The sequence below is a fragment of the Podarcis pityusensis genome (genome assembly GCF_964106645.2).
Source record: "Podarcis pityusensis genome assembly, chromosome: 10".
NCBI lineage: Eukaryota > Metazoa > Chordata > Lepidosauria > Squamata > Lacertidae > Podarcis > Podarcis pityusensis.
In genome coordinates this window covers 73,502,285-73,519,732 of record NC_138035.1, presented here as the reverse complement: position 1 = coordinate 73,519,732, position 17,448 = coordinate 73,502,285, and the positions used below count along the sequence as shown (strand labels likewise).

The following is a 17,448-nucleotide window of genomic DNA, read 5'->3' as shown; positions in this document are numbered from 1 at the left end:
AATGAAAACTAGGGGAAATCTAGAATTATATACTCTGCTGTTAATAAGAAAAATGGAAGCACTGAAGAGAGATTTACTGCGTAATTGGATGTCTTTGTATGGGAAACAAAAGTCTCTGGATTACTTAAAGGACTTTATGCTATTATGTGGATGCAGTTCAGTTCCACCTGAATCTGCTTTGAAACTGAATGAAAACTGAATTTAAAATAGTTTCCCTAGGTCTTTAATAAAAAATTTCCAGGGTGGTAGTTGGGCTTTGATGCTTAATCCCGTTAATTAAAGTAGGGCATAACTCACTGCCAACTTTCTCTTACTATATTGGCACTGAAAAGAGTGTACTTTTCAGACTCCTTTGAATAATACTTTTGTGTGTTAAAATAAGGCATTTAAGAGAGTTTTAAAGGAGATAAAAAGATTTGCCCAACTTGGCAAATTGTGTGGTACAGACAGAAAGATAAAATGTCACACTGGCCATGAAGATTAATAGGCAAAAATCTACTTGTTTTGGCTATCACAGTCATCACTCAACTTTTATCCCTTTCCTTGCTTTATTATAAATTATAAAGGAAGACGCTAATAACATTCACATCACAAACAAAGGGGGGAAATAAGTTGTCTTTTTATGATCAAGAACTTTAGGACAGTGTTTCCGTGCGCTGCTCTGGTTCGCCAGAAGCAGCTTAGTCCCGCTGGCCACATGACCCGGAAGCTGTATGCTGGCTCCCTCGGCCAGTAAAGCGAGATGAGCGCCGCAACCCCAGAGTCGGCCACGACTGGACCTAATGGTCAGGGGTCCCTTTACCTTTACCATTTACTTTAGAACAACAGAAATGTGCCCCACTGAAAACTCAGTGCTGCTTTATAATAGGAAATCCATGATTGCTGTCTTCCACTTCTGTGTCAACTTGATCACTCTTTAGGAAGAACTACTAGTGGCTGGGTAGATCTGAATTCAAGGCCAGCAACATACTGGATGCAAAATTAGGGCAGAAAGGGAACACTTTGTATTCCTCCTCCTTGCTGCAGTCTCCCCCTTGCCCTGTGAACCTGCACTTAAACAACTGTGGAGAGGGGTTCACTAGGGAGACCTTGGACCCTATTTCCCAGGAAAGGTGTCAGGCTTTGATGGGCCCTCCCAGAGGCAGAAGGAGCCAGTTTCCTCCTTTGTAACAGAAGTATAAGTCCATGAAAATGTGGGGGCCAGGTGGCATCTGATACAGGCAATGACTGCTTTGTGTGTGTTCAAAGCAAGTGCATCACTGCAGCCGGGAGGCCAGGGTGCTGGTTCCCATTTGACTGTGAAGCTCACTGGGTGACCTTCAGCCGGTCATAGCCTCTCAACCTAACCCACCTCACAGAGTTGTTGTGAAGATAAAATGGAGGGGGGGGGACTATGTACACCACCTTGAGCTCCTTGGAGGAAAGGCGGAATATAAATGTTACAAGCACAGCAACAACAGCACCACCACTTCAACCCCAGGTGACAAGCTAGATCCACTGTGAAGACAGGCGAGACAGCAGGCCCTGCGGAAGAAGGCCCTGGCGCAGAAGAAGCAATAAGGAAGGAATGTGGAAAGAGGAATCAGCTCCAAGAACCAAGAGCTTCTCAGCCGAGATGTGGCTTCCAAAACTACTTTGGCTGTCTTTCCCCAGATTTCCTTTAGGGTTTGTGTGAACAGGTCCACTCTGAAGCACATAAACTTCCACTGGAGAGTTAGAAAGCCATCCCAGTTTGCAGCCCACTCGACCAGTAACAGCTGCTGAGGGCTCAGTCAGTGTGAGGCATCCAGGTCTCCTTGAATGCTCACCTGTCGTTCTCCCAGGTAAGGAGATGGGGGGAAAGGGCCGCCTTGCCATTTGGGGGGCCCTCATGGTGGGGGGACGGTTCAGATCAGGGAAAGATTTCCTTTAACTTGACATTTTGGAACAGGCAGATGGACACCAAAAGATTGCCATCTTCATTCTGAACTGCAGGATACAAATGTAAGATTACAAGACTAAATCAGATTTGATCCAGAATGTTGAAAAATACAGTGTGTCCTTTCCCAGCAAACAACAGTTTGCCTTTGGCTAACTCTTCAAAACACATTGTTCAAAATTCACATTTGACTGTGTCGACCACAGCAAACTATGGCAAGTTCTTAAAGAAATAGGAGTGCCTGATCACCTCATCTGTCTCCTGAGAAATCTCTATGGGACAAGAAGCTAGTTAGAACTGGATATGGAATAATTGATTGGTTCAAAATTTGAAAAGGAGTATGACAAGGCTGTATATTGTCTCCCTGCTTATTTAACATATATGCAGAATTCATCATGCGAAAGGCTGAACTGGATGAATCCCAAACCGGAATTAAGATTGCCGGAAGAAATATCAACCACCTCAGATATGCAGATGACACAACCTTGATGGCAGAAAGTGAGGAGGAATTAAAGAACCTTTTAATGAAGGTGAAAGAGGAGTGTGCAAAATATGGTCTGAAGCTCAACATCAAAAAAACTAAGATCATGACCACTGGTCCCATCACCTCCTGGCAAATAGAAGGGGAAGAAACAGAGGAAGTGAAAGATTTTACTTTCTTGGGCTCCATGATCACTGCAGATGGTGACAGCAGTCACGAAATTAAAAGACGCCTGCTTCTTGGGAGAAAAGCGATGACAAACCTAGACAGCATCTTAAAAAGCAGAGACATCACCTTGCCAACAAAGGTCCATATAGTTAAAGCTATGGTTTTCCCAGTAGTGATGTATGGAAGTGAGAGCTGGACCATAAAGAAGGCTGATCGCCAAAGAATTAATGCTTTTGAATTATGGTGCTGGAGGAGACTCTGGAGAGTCCCATGGACTGCAAGAAGATCAAACGCATCCATTCTTAAGGAAATTAGCCCTGAGTGCTCACTGGAAGGACAGATCGTGAAGCTGAGGCTCCAATACTTTGGCCACCTCATGAGAAGAGAAGACTCCCTGGAAAAGACCCTGATGCTGGGAAAGATTGAGGGCACAAGGAGAAGGGGACGACAGAGGACGAGATGGTTGGACAGTGTTCTTGAAGCTACCAACATGCGTTTGACCAAACTGCGGGAGGCAGCGGAAGACAGGAGTGACTGACGTGCTCTGGTCCATGGGGTCACAAAGAGTCAGACATGACTAAATGACTAAACAACAACTGTTCAAAAAGAAAAACACTCTTTTCGTTTCCTGTTTTAAATAGTCCTACCAAACCAAGTCCTATCAATTTCCACAAGCAAAATGTTGAGGCTCTCTATAATAAGCATACACTTTCTGCAGACTGAACAGAATTTCGAAGGTCTTGCTATTGATTTTCTCACCATGCGACAACTGAGATGATGTTTAGAAGAATATCAGTTTCATGAACGGTCAACAGCCTGACAAGTATGGATGCTACAGAAGTAAACTTTATTAAAGAAGCTTAACTTGGAGGTAAGGTCACTGTACGCCCCATGAAACTAAATTATAAAGACATAAAAGGAAAGATCAGACAACATAGAACTTCATGGATTTGTCTCATTTCATCTACTCTGCAATATGCTTCTTTGACTAAGGGGGGTTGAGAGTTACTGCTCCTACTGCACATTGGACCAAACTTCTTCCCTTGAAAATACTCTCATAGTTCTTTTTAGATTAATGCTATAAATACAGTATGATTTATGCCAAAGAAGTCTCTTCTATTTTTCCAAAGAATGACTCCCTGACTGTATGAGATATTCAGAAAGCCCATGACTTGCACACTTAGCTTGTGCAAATTCAGCTTTATGTGTGTGGCAAAAAGTATTCAAAAATTAAAAGGGGGTGAGGTTCAGGGGGAAATGACTTTGGTAAACCCACCCACCATGGAACTGTAAGTTGCAGGCCTACTGGACCCGTATTCCAGGGCACGTTCAAAGATGCAGCAAAATGTGCACTGTTCTGAAATTTGCTATCAGTGAAGAGGACAAATGCCATAGGTTTGCCTTAAGGCCATCTCTGGCTTAGACAAGAGGAGTGGCGATTGCCCAGGATCCTCCACCCATGTCTGTCCAGGGAGCTGAAGTGCCAAGGAGCTGCTCTGTCATCCTGGGCCACTTTGAAATGTTTAGATAGGGAACTCCCCCAAGCAAAGGGGACCAAGAGATTGTTGGCACAGTCAAGGTGAGGAAGTGAGAGAGATGGAACTGCCTCACGGGTGGCGACAGGATCTTGATGATGCCGTGGAGTTGTAGCCGTGGTGCTGCACGGTGCCTGCATGCAACCTGTGCTTATGTCAAGTGGCTTATGTTTCCTCCTTACGAAGGAGCCCAAATTTGGGTATGTCGTGCCACCTGGCACTTCTCACGGCTCAGGGAAGTGGAGTGCACATAACTGTATGTTAAATGACATAGCTGCACCCAAGTTTTGTACAGTTTATTGCACGGTTTTATGTCTTATTGTAAGCCGCTTTGGTATTTTTCTATGAAATAGTAGGGTACACACACATACTCAACTAACATGCCTGCCAAACCAATAGTTGACCCCAAAGATGAGCTGTGGGGAGATCGAGAGCGGGCTTCACTCAGGCTCGTGCTGCCCTCCCCAATACAACTCCTTTGTGCAGCCACAAACATGCATGGGTCTGTATTGAAGGAAGAAGCCTAAATATACTGTGCCCTCAACGGCAGCTGTAGTTCAAATTAAGAATTAGCTGAAAGGGCACAAGGACAGTTGGTAATTTCCAGGATTAAGGTGCCTGTTCATTCATGACTGGAAATTAAAGTTCTGTTAGCTACAGAATTTACCACCTTATTTCTTACCTTTTCTGATTCATGCGGAGCTCTCTATGAAGATCTTGATGATTCCGGGATGATTTCACAGGATTAATTAGTTTCTGGGGTCTAATTAGCTCAGGATTGTCTTCATCTATGTAATCTGGTTCAGCCATTATATTTCTGGGAATGAGAGAAGGCTCTCTGGATTCAGAATCCTCACTTGAGTTATCTGTAAGGCACAGAAAACATCCTTAGCTCAATCCATTTTATTAGGAACAAGAAAATGTGAATCAAATATCCTCTCATATGGGTAGGGCTGCCACCTGGCCTATTAACTAGTTGAGCTTTTAAAAGGATTAATTTATTCAACAGGGAACAAATGGCAGAGGATTATGCTGGGGACTTTCTCTTGGGATTCTTCCTCAAGACCACGGAGCCTGGGGAGAAGCCACTTCCCCACAGAAAATGCTATGGACTTTGCAGCAATCCTGAGCCCTGGGCACTTGGTGGGTATGCCACCATAGGAACTGTTTATGTTTCCTATAAGCTTCTTCCAAAACCCTGTATTGCTTTCAGAGGCCTGCGGGTATTTGCAGCGTGAGGCAAGTAGGAGACCCCAAGCCATTTGGCTCATTTGGGAGCAGAGAGGGGAGATGACAGAGCAGAGGCTGTCTATCACTGAACGAAGTACGTGGCTGCCGTATGTGCACCTCTATCCTTTGCAAACCTTAAGAGGCGTCCCTTGACAAGGAGTTGCATCAGCCACTGCCTCCACCCCGTCCCTTGGGCCCCTGGCAATTGCCAGCTCTGTCTTTCTTTGCAATTTTTGCTCACACACCCAGCCTGTGCCCTTGGTGGGGGCCAACCCGGGGTACAACTCTGCAAACCCAGAGAACAAAGGGCCCTTACACCATTATTATCTCCATGTGAACCAACCTGGGCCCTGTGATGCTCATCTGAGGCCCTTCTTTGTGTGCCTTCTCCAGGTGAGGTCCAGAAGGTGGCAACATGAGAACGCGCCTTTTCTGTAGTGGCACCCCGTTTGTGGAAGGATCTCTCTGGGGAGGTTTGCCTGGTGCCTCCATTATATATATATTTAGGTGCCGAGTGAAAACATTGCTCTTCAACCAGTCCTTGGGCTGATTAACATCCTATACCCTTTGAAATGTGTTGGGGGGGGGTGTTATTGGTTTGTTTTTGTTCCTGTTTTTATTATGTAGTTTGTGTTTTTATCTTGTACTTTTATGCTGTGAACCACCCTGAGATCTTCAGATGAAGGGCGGCATACAAATTTAATAAGTAATAATTTTATTTTAGCTTGTGTATATACTAATATGATCTCAAAGCAATGTTTTTACATTTCTTACATAGGCTCTCTCTTGAAATAGAATCAACATCTTTCCTAAAATGCTTCTGACCAAAACACCATGAAAAAAACATTAATAAAATAAAATGGAGGACATTTTACTATTCAGGACTCCATCCTATGCAGGAGTTGGAGCAACTTCAGACATTGCAAGCGTTCAGAGGAGTTCATGCCATTGCGAGCAGCAAAACACAATCGTCGCAGGGGAAGGTGCCCGACTGAATCCCTGGCACATCCCGTTAAAAAAATCTCAGCCAGCAAGAGCGGGAAAAGTGGCCCCCGAGACTTTGGAGAGCTACTGCGAGAGTCACCAGAGACACTATTTTGCTAGATGGCCCAATAATCTGATTTGCTATAAGGCAGCATCATGGGTTCCTAGGCTCTTTTACCATACTTCAAGTTATAAACATCCCCAAACAAGTTGCATAGTTCCTTTTGTACCTTTTGCTCCCTCGGACTGCAAACCAATGCTATAAAGTGTAAACAGCCTTGTGTGCTTTGGCACAAAGGGAACTATATGAACAGACTAAGTGAACAGAGAATAAATAAGCTGATTCAGAAGAACATCCCTGTGGGACCAGGCCAGGGGCCCGTCTAGTCCGGCATCCTGTTCTCACAAGGGCCAACTAGACGCCTGGGGGGAGCTGCAAACAGCATCCGCTCCTGCAGACAGAAACAATTAAAGGCCCCAACAATCGAAAACAACCAGGAAATAGAGACATAGCTTCTTTTATTTTCCACTTTTATTTTACCACACCGTTCCCAAGGATAATATTTCTATGGGTCTACACCAGAGTAGAACTTAGCTGGATGTCATCTTGTAGCCTTTGAAGAAGCATGAGTCTTCAATTATCTCTTTGAGTCCTGTGGAGTTTAACAAGTCAGCCCTCACCTCCTCTGAGTAAAAGTAGTACCAAATAGTGCAAACACTTTACTCCAAAACATCCCAGAGGTGCAGCTTTGAAATTTGGAAAAAATACAGTGGTACCTCAGGTTACAGATGCTTCAGGTTACGGACTCCTCTAACCCAGAAATAGTACCTTGGGTTAAGAACTTTGCTTCAGGATGAGAACAGAAATTGCGCGGCGGCAGCAGTAGGCACCATTAGCTAAAGTTGTGCTTCAGGTTAAGAACAGACCTCCGGAACGAATTAAGTTTTTAATCCGAGGTACCACTGTGCTTAGTTGCCCCATGATATCCCAACTCCCTTAATTCTATGCTTCTTGAATTCTGTCCATCACTTGAAAATCTTTCTTGTTGGAATAAGCATGTGGGACTCATTTCAAAAGGTAAACATTTTACAGTACAAGAGTCTCTCAGAGACAAGCTAAATAAGATTTTAAAAGAACTACCACCACTCCTGAGTCTCAGTTATGTGTATTGGGAAGTTTAGAGTTTCAGACATTTCACCATAAAATAACACAATTCATAGTAACTCACCAAAGCAGAAAAACTACAGCCACAGTTAAGCCAACAGCAGGGTGTGGTTTCGCTTTTGGTTATTTAAGGAATGTAAATATCAGAGAACCACCAGCCCAGTTTAATTATTAAGCTAGAAATATGCCTTGTTCCATGTTTAAGGGCTTGCAGAACCTCCGCTCACTGAGCCTAAAGCAAAAGTCTGTAACATTTTAGGAGATTCTGGGTGAGATCCAATGTATTCTAAGAGGGCCTCCACTCCTGCAGCAAGGATTCCTCTCCTGCTGCAGTTCTTCCAAGCACCCCCCCCCCCCCAAAAAAATATCTGCTCCATTGCGCAAGAGGATTTCTATTGAGCCAAAGGCTTTATTGGCTGCCTCCCTCCGTTCTGCTTAAGGCGGCTTGTCAATAGGACAAACACGCCAAATAAATAAAATTCTAACATAAATGCTTCTCCCCTATGCAGACCTATAGCCACTGGCTAAGAGACTGAGCTACAAATGAAGACATCTGATTTGCGGAGGGAGAAGACATTTCGGGGAGGCTGGATCTTACCACATCCGAGAACCTCTCCCTAACCCACTTTACAGGGTCGCCATAAGGTTTAAAAGATAAGGCAGAATTGTGAACACTCCAAAGCAACAAACACCAAGACAGAGAATGCACAGAACCAGAAGTAGAGAACATGCAAATAATTTACATTCTCTTTCCATACTTTTGATAAAAGAATCTGAAGCAACGACAAGTGAGCTCCCACACAGCGCGCTCTCTCTCTCTCTCTCATGGTAGAGATACAATTATTTATACTGTGAGCATGCAAAGATGTGTAAGTCACTTTAGCCTCATGGATGCTTTTCCTTTTCCCAACATCAGAAATTCTTTCTTGTACTTTGTAAACCTCATGTACTCCTAACTCCCAATTGTATAGGGAGTAAGCTAATTGCCAGAGGGACAAGGAGCCATGTGCAGGAGATCATGCGCCCATTAAAACACCCTTTGTTGCATGTGCTGGACTGTTGGGCTGTGCCGTAGCAATGCCACAAGTCAAGCAACAGAGGTTTCCATTGAGTCCGCAAGGCGCTGGGCTGCACTAGCCTGTTGTAGTTCTTTTAAATCGCCCAGTCTCTGCACAAACATTTGCTGTTAATTACTGTTTACCTTTTCTTGTCTACAGCAGGAGGCTTTTCTCACAAATCCACTCAACTCTGTGTAGAATTAATGGGGGAAACTAAGGTGAACTTTACGAGCCTGGCAAGAGACATGCAATTAGGCCAGCCATGCCCAAAATATAAAACCAGAGGATTATCCCAGAATGTGACTGGTGGCAAGCCTGGTCAGTTGGGTGCCCTGTCAGATCCCGGAAACGTGGCAAGAGTTACTCCAGCAGTTAATGGAACCATTAATTAGGGACGTGCAGGCTGGGAAGCCCCGAGCTTAATTCCTACAAGCTAGAAAGGCAGAGGGAGCTCATCTAATTGGCGGGGGAGTCTCTTGGTTGCACCTGTCTTCTTTCTTAGAAATATATTTCTTCAGTGGGTCTCAGGTACTAAAGCAACAAATGCACTAATCACCCCATGTAAAAGATTTAATATCCTGCAAATCCTTTGCTGGGAAAGACCAATGATATGGGTGAAATGTTTTCCCACGCTTTATTTTTCTGTGAAAAAAAATCCATTTCATAACTTTATTAGTAACAATGAATGGGTGCCAATTGCAAATACAGTATTAGGCAAACACAGCAACTTCCCAGTTTTCAGCTTTGCTAAAAGTCAGGGGAAGGACTGCAGCTCAGCAGAAGAATGGTTCCACTGCTTTGCAAGGCTCCACTGCTGGCATCTCCAGGGAGGGACTCTGTATAATTCAGTTTCCTGTGTAAAATAAACCTGCCAAATTAGATCACTCTTCTAGACCATCATAATTTTCCCCAATGATAACTCAATCTTTAATTCAAATTACCTTAATTTGCATAGGAAAATTTCCCACAAGGTGCACATCACTGGGAAATATAAAAGAGAAGCTACCTCAAACAATTATGCAAAAGCTTCTCAGGACCATATATGTTAGAGAAGCTCACTCACTAGTTTTGAGACGCAGGCTGTGACGGACTATGGTGCTGTGTTTTCCACTTCACTGCAGCATTTCAATGGGGAGTCAGGTTTCCTCCTCCAACATTCACTGCAGGACCTTTACTTGTGCAGAAGCTAACAGATGAGAATAAATTGCTTGGGATTCCCCAATATTCCCCCTTGCAAGCTGCCCTGCTCAGGCTGAGGCCAAAAAGACGGGTGCGTCCATCACAAAGAAAGCTCAGCCACGGTTCAAGCTGAGATAGCTCAATTTTCTCAGGGGTAGCTGAGTGAGAAATCGTCAGGGAAAGCAATGAGGTGTCTTTCACAGACCTTCCCTAAAGCCCTTCTAAGCCAGGTTCCCCAATCTGGTGCCCTTGAGAGGTTTTTGACTGCAGCTCGCCCCCAGGTTGGGGAAGAAGGCTGATCTAAACAATGAAGCTTATTTAGAATTTATTTCTGTGCCAACTTTTTCAGGCGAAGAGGTGAGCAGAGGCCACAAGCCTCTCACCTCCCTATGCTTGCCCACTCAACTCACTCAGCCATCTCATTCACCTGCCTCTTGCTCTGCTTACCTGCCAGTTCACTTGGAGTCAGAGCAAACTGTGCCTCTGAGCACATACAGACTGCTTTGCTCTTACAAGGCCAGTAAAGTCATGCTTGTTTAAAGAAGAGTCGAAACATAAAAGATTCAAGAGGCAGCATTAGAGGGAAGCAATTTTAACTGTCTTAAGTTTTGTGAAGAGTGAATTGCTCCCCAGCTCGTTTCTGCAAATGGTCTGTAGCTAAAGGCAAAAAAGAGCCTGGGGATGGGGGGGGGCGGGGGGGGTCAGTTAGCAATCTGAAGTTAAGTGAGGAAGGCCATGGCTGAAAGAGTGCTTTATCAATTGTAATTGTTTTATTGATGATTTGTTAATTATTTCATATGATCTATGCTGCATTTGTGATGTTCTGTTCTGGTTTATGATGTTATTGTTATTTATTGTATTGCTTTGGGGTTCAATTGAATGAAATACAGCATAGAAAAACAATAAATCAAAGTGGAAGAGGTCTTGCTTGAAACTGAACCTCTTATTCAGGGTCCACATAACTGGGATCACGCCCTGGACTACAGTATGATAACAGTTATTTCTAAAAAATATGAGCGATTATAAAAATGCATCCTGAAGTAAACAGCCATGCGGCAAGCACCGTCAACATCGCTTATGAAACTTGAAACCATGCATAACAGGAGGACTGGAAGAGGAAGGAAACACAAACAGCATTACACATCTCCAAATGATAGTCTCCTGTTCCCAAAAATTAATCAGAAATTCATTAACATGCAGATGAACATTACATCTGTAGAGAATGTCCTCTCTCTCTCGTAGCTTGTTTACTTCAGAATTTTACCACTGAAAAGATGTTCCATAATGCATCCGTGGAATTATTCTGGGTACTTTTAAGATTAGAACTAGTATGGGTTAAGTTATCAGGCTATGGCACGACAGCATCTTTAAAGACAAATACAAAGCTTTTTGGAAGCCAGAAGTATCTAGTCAAACAGTGTCACCCAGTGGTAACTGAAGTAGAAAATGCATTTAAACACGGAAAAAGAAACACACACCCCAACATGGTCACCATTTTACCTGGATCTGACCAAATGTGAACATCAAGAAAAATTTTGCTCCAGTTTATGAAATCCAGTTTCCTTCTATCCCTGCAAGCCCGGAGTCAAAACAAGTAGACAGACTTGCCCTTCCTCCCCTCCATTGACCTCCTGCTCGCTTGAGAAAGTAACCCCCCCCCCACACACACAGTGCAGACAAGAGGGTGGGGGCTGCCCTCCTCCGCCTACTTCTCCGGAGAGAAGTGGCCACTCTCGTCTCTCCCCCCCCCCCCCGTCCCAGTGCAACATGCAGCAGACTAGAGGGGGGGGCAGGTGTGCCCATTACGAAAACGAAAAGGAGGAAGTAGCACAGCCTCCTCTGGCCCCCCAGATGCAGGATGCTTGGTCTGCCTTGGTCTAGAGGGGAGCCAGCGGCAGCCTGAGCAATGGATGGAGCAGGGTGCAGATCTCACCGGCATGCACACCTATCTTTTCAACTGCAAATTTGGGCTGGCAGTGCAGCTGCAGGGTGTATGGAATCTCACCATTTTATACCATATTTGTAACATTTCTGCTGTTAATATGCATAGAGGACAGCAGTTTGGATTAATATGAAGTCTTTAATGCGTCTGCATTGTGTAAGTGCTTTAAACGTCTATTATCCAGGATTCCCAACTTCCGAGTGGGAAGGCTGTTGATACAGGCTGGTACAGCCTTCCTATCTATTGTCTGCTGCTCATTCTTAAAAGCTGGGCAGACTATGTGGACCACTGTGCTGCGAGAGAACAAGATTTAGAATTGTGCTGGGGGGGGGGGTTAAAAACCCTTCCCCCCCCCCCAAAGCTGGTTACAACTTTTGTTGAATCATGCAATCTGTTCAAACAGCCCTTAAACACTTAACTGTTCGGAAGGACTTTGTATCTCCCAGCACTGATTAGCCAATGCTCATGGCATCACAAGTCACTTCCTATCATTTCCCATTTTTCAGCTCTAAGTCTGGCTCACCCAAACAGGAAAGAAAATGGATGGCTCCATTTCAGGTACATTTGGAGTACCCTAACCATACCAAAAAGATGACCCTGTGAGGTGTAAAGTCTTTAACAACACAGTCTATTTCATATATTGAATGGTTTCCTATTTAATGAAGACATTAAATGCGGAGAAAGATAGGCATTTCTTCTAGCTTCTTGTCTGTCAGACTTGGATATGTATACACTCAAATGGAATCCGTTCCAGAAGTCCATTTGACTTTCAGAAACATTCGGAAACCAAGGCACGGCTTCCAATTGGCTGCAGGAGCTTCCTGCACTCAATCAGAAGCCGCGTCAGCCGTGTTGGATGTTCGGGTTCCAAAGAACGTTCGCAAACCAGAACACTCACTTCCAGGTTTGCGGTGTTAGGGAGCCGAAACGTTCCGAGTCGCAAGGTACAGCTGTATACCAAATTTATTCAAATCTAATGCTCACCTTTTTTGGCCAAATTATGTTGCGAAAATTAAGGTGCACATTAGACTTGATGGCACATTTACATTTGCCAGCAAATGCTTTTTTTGGTTTCAAGGTTCTGAAAATTGAGGTGCGCATTAGATTTGATGGTGCATGAGACTCGAGTAAATACTCTGACCTCGTACCACCTTAATCCTAGTTTATAACTGTCAATATTCCCAAAGAATACTGGGGGTTGTGATAGGCAAGGTAAATTCTAAGCACTCTCACTAAACCTCACTTGATCTCCACTCACCTCTCTCCAAACCAAAATTCCTGAAAGCCACTCAGGAGCTTCTGGGGTGTCTGCATGTCCCCAGCATTACTGACTTTAGGTTAAACGCAAACTGTGTTTAGGGAAGCTTAGCCGCATATGCTAGTAGGCAAAAGATCACAAATAATATTTATTAAAATATTTGTTTCCTGCTTTTCCACTCAAACATGACCCACAGAGCAGTTCAGAAAAGAGAACACAATTGAAACAATAAGCCACAACAAACACGAGCGCAATAATCTCCAGTGTATGGGAAAGAAACCAGTGACCGTGACGCTCCAATAACTTGTGTCCAATACAACGCCAAGTATAAAAACACATTTGCTTTTAAAAAGCAGAGCGAAAAACACTCTGCCCTATTTTACGTTTTACTGCAGTCTAATTATTATGAATAGCCTTCAATTTTTCAAATGAAACGGCCAATCGCTGGATGTACTACTTCATTATAGAATTTGTGGGCTGCTTGCTAAGCCCTGCATGCATTTTGCAGCAGAGACCAAGCACTCAGGGAAAATGTATACTTTGCCTAGAGGCTGGTAGCATTAGTTGCTCATAAACCACTTGACCCAAAACTGACAAAATGCTTACAGCTAACTACAAATGCTGTTGCAAGATATTCAGAAGGACCTCTGCTTTTTATTAGTATTTTATTTAAATATAATTGTCTAAAAGGAACTTGATATAGGAGGAAACACATTTAGATAGTTCTAGGATAAAACTGTTGGCTACATTCACACAGAATGCTAAAGACAGCTTGTTTTAACTATGGTTTGCTCAACAGACTAGAAAACAAGTCATGCCTTGTTTCTCCAAAGCTGCTCTTGTCTTGCTCCTTTGCAGCCTGGCAAGCACCTGTGGTGGGGTGGCCAAACAAGTCATGGCTTGCAAGCCAAAAACAAACCATACCTTCACATTTGCAGAGTTTCTAAACCATGGCTTAACAGCAGCGTGCCACCTCCCTCAGCCTTTTAACTCAGCGTAGCAGCTGAGCCAAGGTTTAGCTTATCATATTGCTGGAAAATGGAATCTCTTCCTTAACTACGATCTGAAGCCAAGGTTAATTCTTAACTTAGCTGTCATGCCATGCTAAGAAGCCTTGGGTAGAGCAAGGTAGGTGCAATCTGCAGGTGTTAGGCAGTCTTGGTAAGCCATATTTTGCCCGAACTAGGCCAGTATAGTTTGTCAGCATAAAACTACTTCCTATGTCCGCCACACCTGAGCCAGGTGCTCTTGCTATTCTGTTAGCTCCAAAGTGGGATGAGAAGCAGGAAGACAACAATAGCCCCTACTCTCAAAACAGCGGTAGTCAAATCTGAGAATCCTGCAAAGCGGACTGGAACACAAGCAAGAAAACCCAGCATATATCTTCCTGTATTCTTGTTGTTGGCATCGGTTTGTCTTAAGGGACAATGGAGTGCATCTCAAGGGGTGAAGTCAAACCGTTGCTTCAGCAGCCCTGAAGTGTCCTCCCTGGGGCACAAACCTGGGCAGTGTGTCTGGAAGTCCTGGGAAGCCCAGACAACAGGACCCCCCTCTCGGCCTCACTGATGTGGTCCAAAGGAAAGCAGAGCAAGACATTTGGCACCAGCTTGGCTGCAGGAACTGCTGGAAGGAGGCACACAAGCTGCCATTCAACTGTCTTATGGACTCCACTCCAGATCCCTGGCTTACTCCTGAGCCTTTTCTTCTTCTCCCCAAGATATCCCTCAAGGCAGTGGATCAGAGTTTTCCTTCTCCTAGAAGGAAGAGGCGGACAAGCCCCATCCGCCCCTCACTTCTCTCTACAGCACGTGCAGAAACTGCCTTCTTGACCATTGGTCCTATGACTGGTCTTGTCCCCTCAATCTGCCAGAGGCTGTCTTCCCATACAGTGAGTAACTCACTGAGGGTTTGAGACCTATTGGCTACCCTCACTTGGTTTAGCTGGCCAGTTGAAACTGTTTCCCAGAGTGTGGCCACTGTCACATGCTGACAGCTTCCAGGACTCACAGGTGAGAACTGAGTGCAGGGTGGGGACCAAAGGTAGACAAACTACCCCAGAATAAGCATGATGTGCTCCCCACCAGAGGCTCCAACCCTCCCCTAAGACCCACACTCCCCGTCTTCCTGTCTACACATGCTAAAACCCTACTAAACAAGAACTGCATATGTGAACTGGCCACTTCAGAAACAGGTCCCATCCTGGGTATCCAGAGCTTCAAGAGAAATACATGGCTTCCATACTGTTCATGTGAATTCCGTTTTGCTATTCCAGTGCTACACATCAGGAAGGGCTTGGCCTTCTAGCAGATTCCCGGAAAACAAACAGGTTCCCCTTTCTTAGCCTCCGTAGAACTGACGGTTGGTCTACATTTCTTAAGTTCCAACTACCACAATGGTTTGCAACTCCCCACAATTATTTTACAACTTCCTTGGCTTCTTAGCCAATAGAAGGTCTTTCCAGCACTAAGCATGGTTGCGAAACACATAGACCAAGCACATAAATATAATCATTAATAAGCTGCTTTCCGTCCCATTGTACACTAAGCCCAAGGCAACATAAAATAAAGCTTAAAATGCACCCATAGTGTTAAAAATGTTGTGCTTCAGTTAAACTTTAGTGTAGCAACATGCATTGGCTGCTTAGATAATTTAAGTTTCCACACTAAGCAAAAAAGCCCCAAAGAAACCCAAAAATGATGCTGATTTTTTCATACACAAAACCCCCATTTAGTAATAATATCCTGGCAAGCAGCTTAGTTGAACCACCCCCACTGCGAGGCTGCCTCCACCACCACCTGCGATGCAAGCAAAATAAACAATTCTGGCTCACCTTACAGGATTTGTTAAAATGTGGCATTTGTAAAGTGTGCATTTCAGTGCAAAGAGCATTTCACACCAATGCCACATTTGAGTTTAGGAAGGTTTCAGTAGGAGAAAACCTAGACTTACCAACTCCCTGACAGCTGACACTCTTTTTAAGGGGTGTTAAAAGGGAGGGAGGAAACACCCTGTGCTAGACATCTGAACGCCTGCCTTTCCCTTGCCGCGCTTTGCATAACTTCCCTGCTGGGTGAGGTGCCCTCTGCATTAGGCTGCCCTATTTGACTTTTTCTCCCAATGAGAGCAGGTGGTTTAATCAAATATTGTTTTGCCACACGCCTCCTTGCACATCAGGGGAACAGGCAAACACGATTCAGAGCAGGCATAGGCAAACTCGGCCCTCCGGATGTTTTGGGACTACAACTCCCACCATCCCTGACCACTGGTCCTCTTAGCTAGGGATGATGGTAGTTGTAGATCAAAAACATCTGGGGGGCCGAGTTTGCCTATGCCTGATTCAGAGGATCCCTCTCTGCATTTGTGGTGTTCAGGAGTCCTGATGTTGCCGAAACAGCATCAGCCACCCACATGCTAGGCAGGGTCCCAAGATTTGCAGATCTACCAAAAAACATAAACTTTAAAAAGCTAAGTGAGGGGGCACCCCAAGAATAGCCCAATGAGGACTGAGCATGCTCAGTGGCCACAGATTGCTGACTGACAGCTGAGGTTTGGGGGAGCTGAAAGCTGCATAAGAGAGGGAGGGTTTTAGTAACCAGCCATGATGGACGGCTCAAAACCTGAGCAAGGAACATGCCACACGGCAAAACTGTGTGACTAGTTGCGAGCAACGTGAAACAGTTACCCTGTATTAATTAGCGTTGTCATAAGTGCTTCACAGCTGTCCTCATGACACACTATTCGGGTGGGTTCAATTTTTCAACTTCCAAAAATGAGAGGTGCTAAAAAGTTGTAACGTGACCTGAGAATTCTAAAGATATTTGCACTGTGATTTAGTTTTGCTAGGTAAGTAAAATGTGTGTAAAATTGCACTGAAATCATTAAAAATGATTGCCAAGTGCTTGTGGTTATATATTAATATTAATAATAATAATTACTATCTAGCATTACCTGACATTTTCAAAAGGTAAAAATAAAAATCTTTGGTGTTTCCCAAAAGAAGTTTATGTGCTTCATCAATTGTAGAACTACCAAGCTAAATGTTGTCCAATCACAAAAATAACAGTCCACTTGAACTCCTCACACCCAAAAACATATTTTTAAGACTGAAGAAATTTGCAAGAATTAGTTCCACCTCCTAGTCGTGGGTCCTCCTCCTCCTCCTCCTCCTCCTCCTCCTCTAGGTATTGTTGGTGGGATGCAGAATGGGGACCTGAAGAGGAGAGAGGGCAGAAGGGGCTTCTACTTCTCTTCAAGGTGAGGACTTTCTCAGCTTTTTTAGTGAGCCGAGAACCACCATGTCTGCAGTTCAAATGTCTCAGGTGGCTTTCAACAAGGCAGAATTTGTGCGCTTTGTCTCCTTTGCCCACCCTGGAACTTTCCTAAGGCGCTTTGGAGAGAGGTGTTGTTGTAACACACACACTTTGCATCCTGTTCTGACGCTGACTAAGCCCATGAAGGCAGCCCATCGCAGAAGTGACTAAGAGGGAGCAAACCTGTTTCCCAACCTAAGTCACAGGGTTGGTCATGCCT

At 44.4% G+C, this 17,448-nt stretch overlaps 1 protein-coding gene across 3 annotated transcripts in view; it reads right to left on the bottom strand.

Annotated features, from left to right (window-relative positions):
• The window catches only part of FAM107B (family with sequence similarity 107 member B), an 88,219-nt gene that overhangs the window by 11,283 nt on the left and 59,488 nt on the right, over positions 1-17,448 (bottom strand). For all 3 annotated transcript variants that reach the window (XM_081023867.1, XM_081023869.1, XM_081023868.1), the window contains one exon: positions 4,785-4,968. In XM_081023867.1, the coding sequence (XP_080879993.1) occupies positions 4,785-4,968 (184 nt within the window). The remainder of the gene's footprint in view (positions 1-4,784; positions 4,969-17,448) is intronic.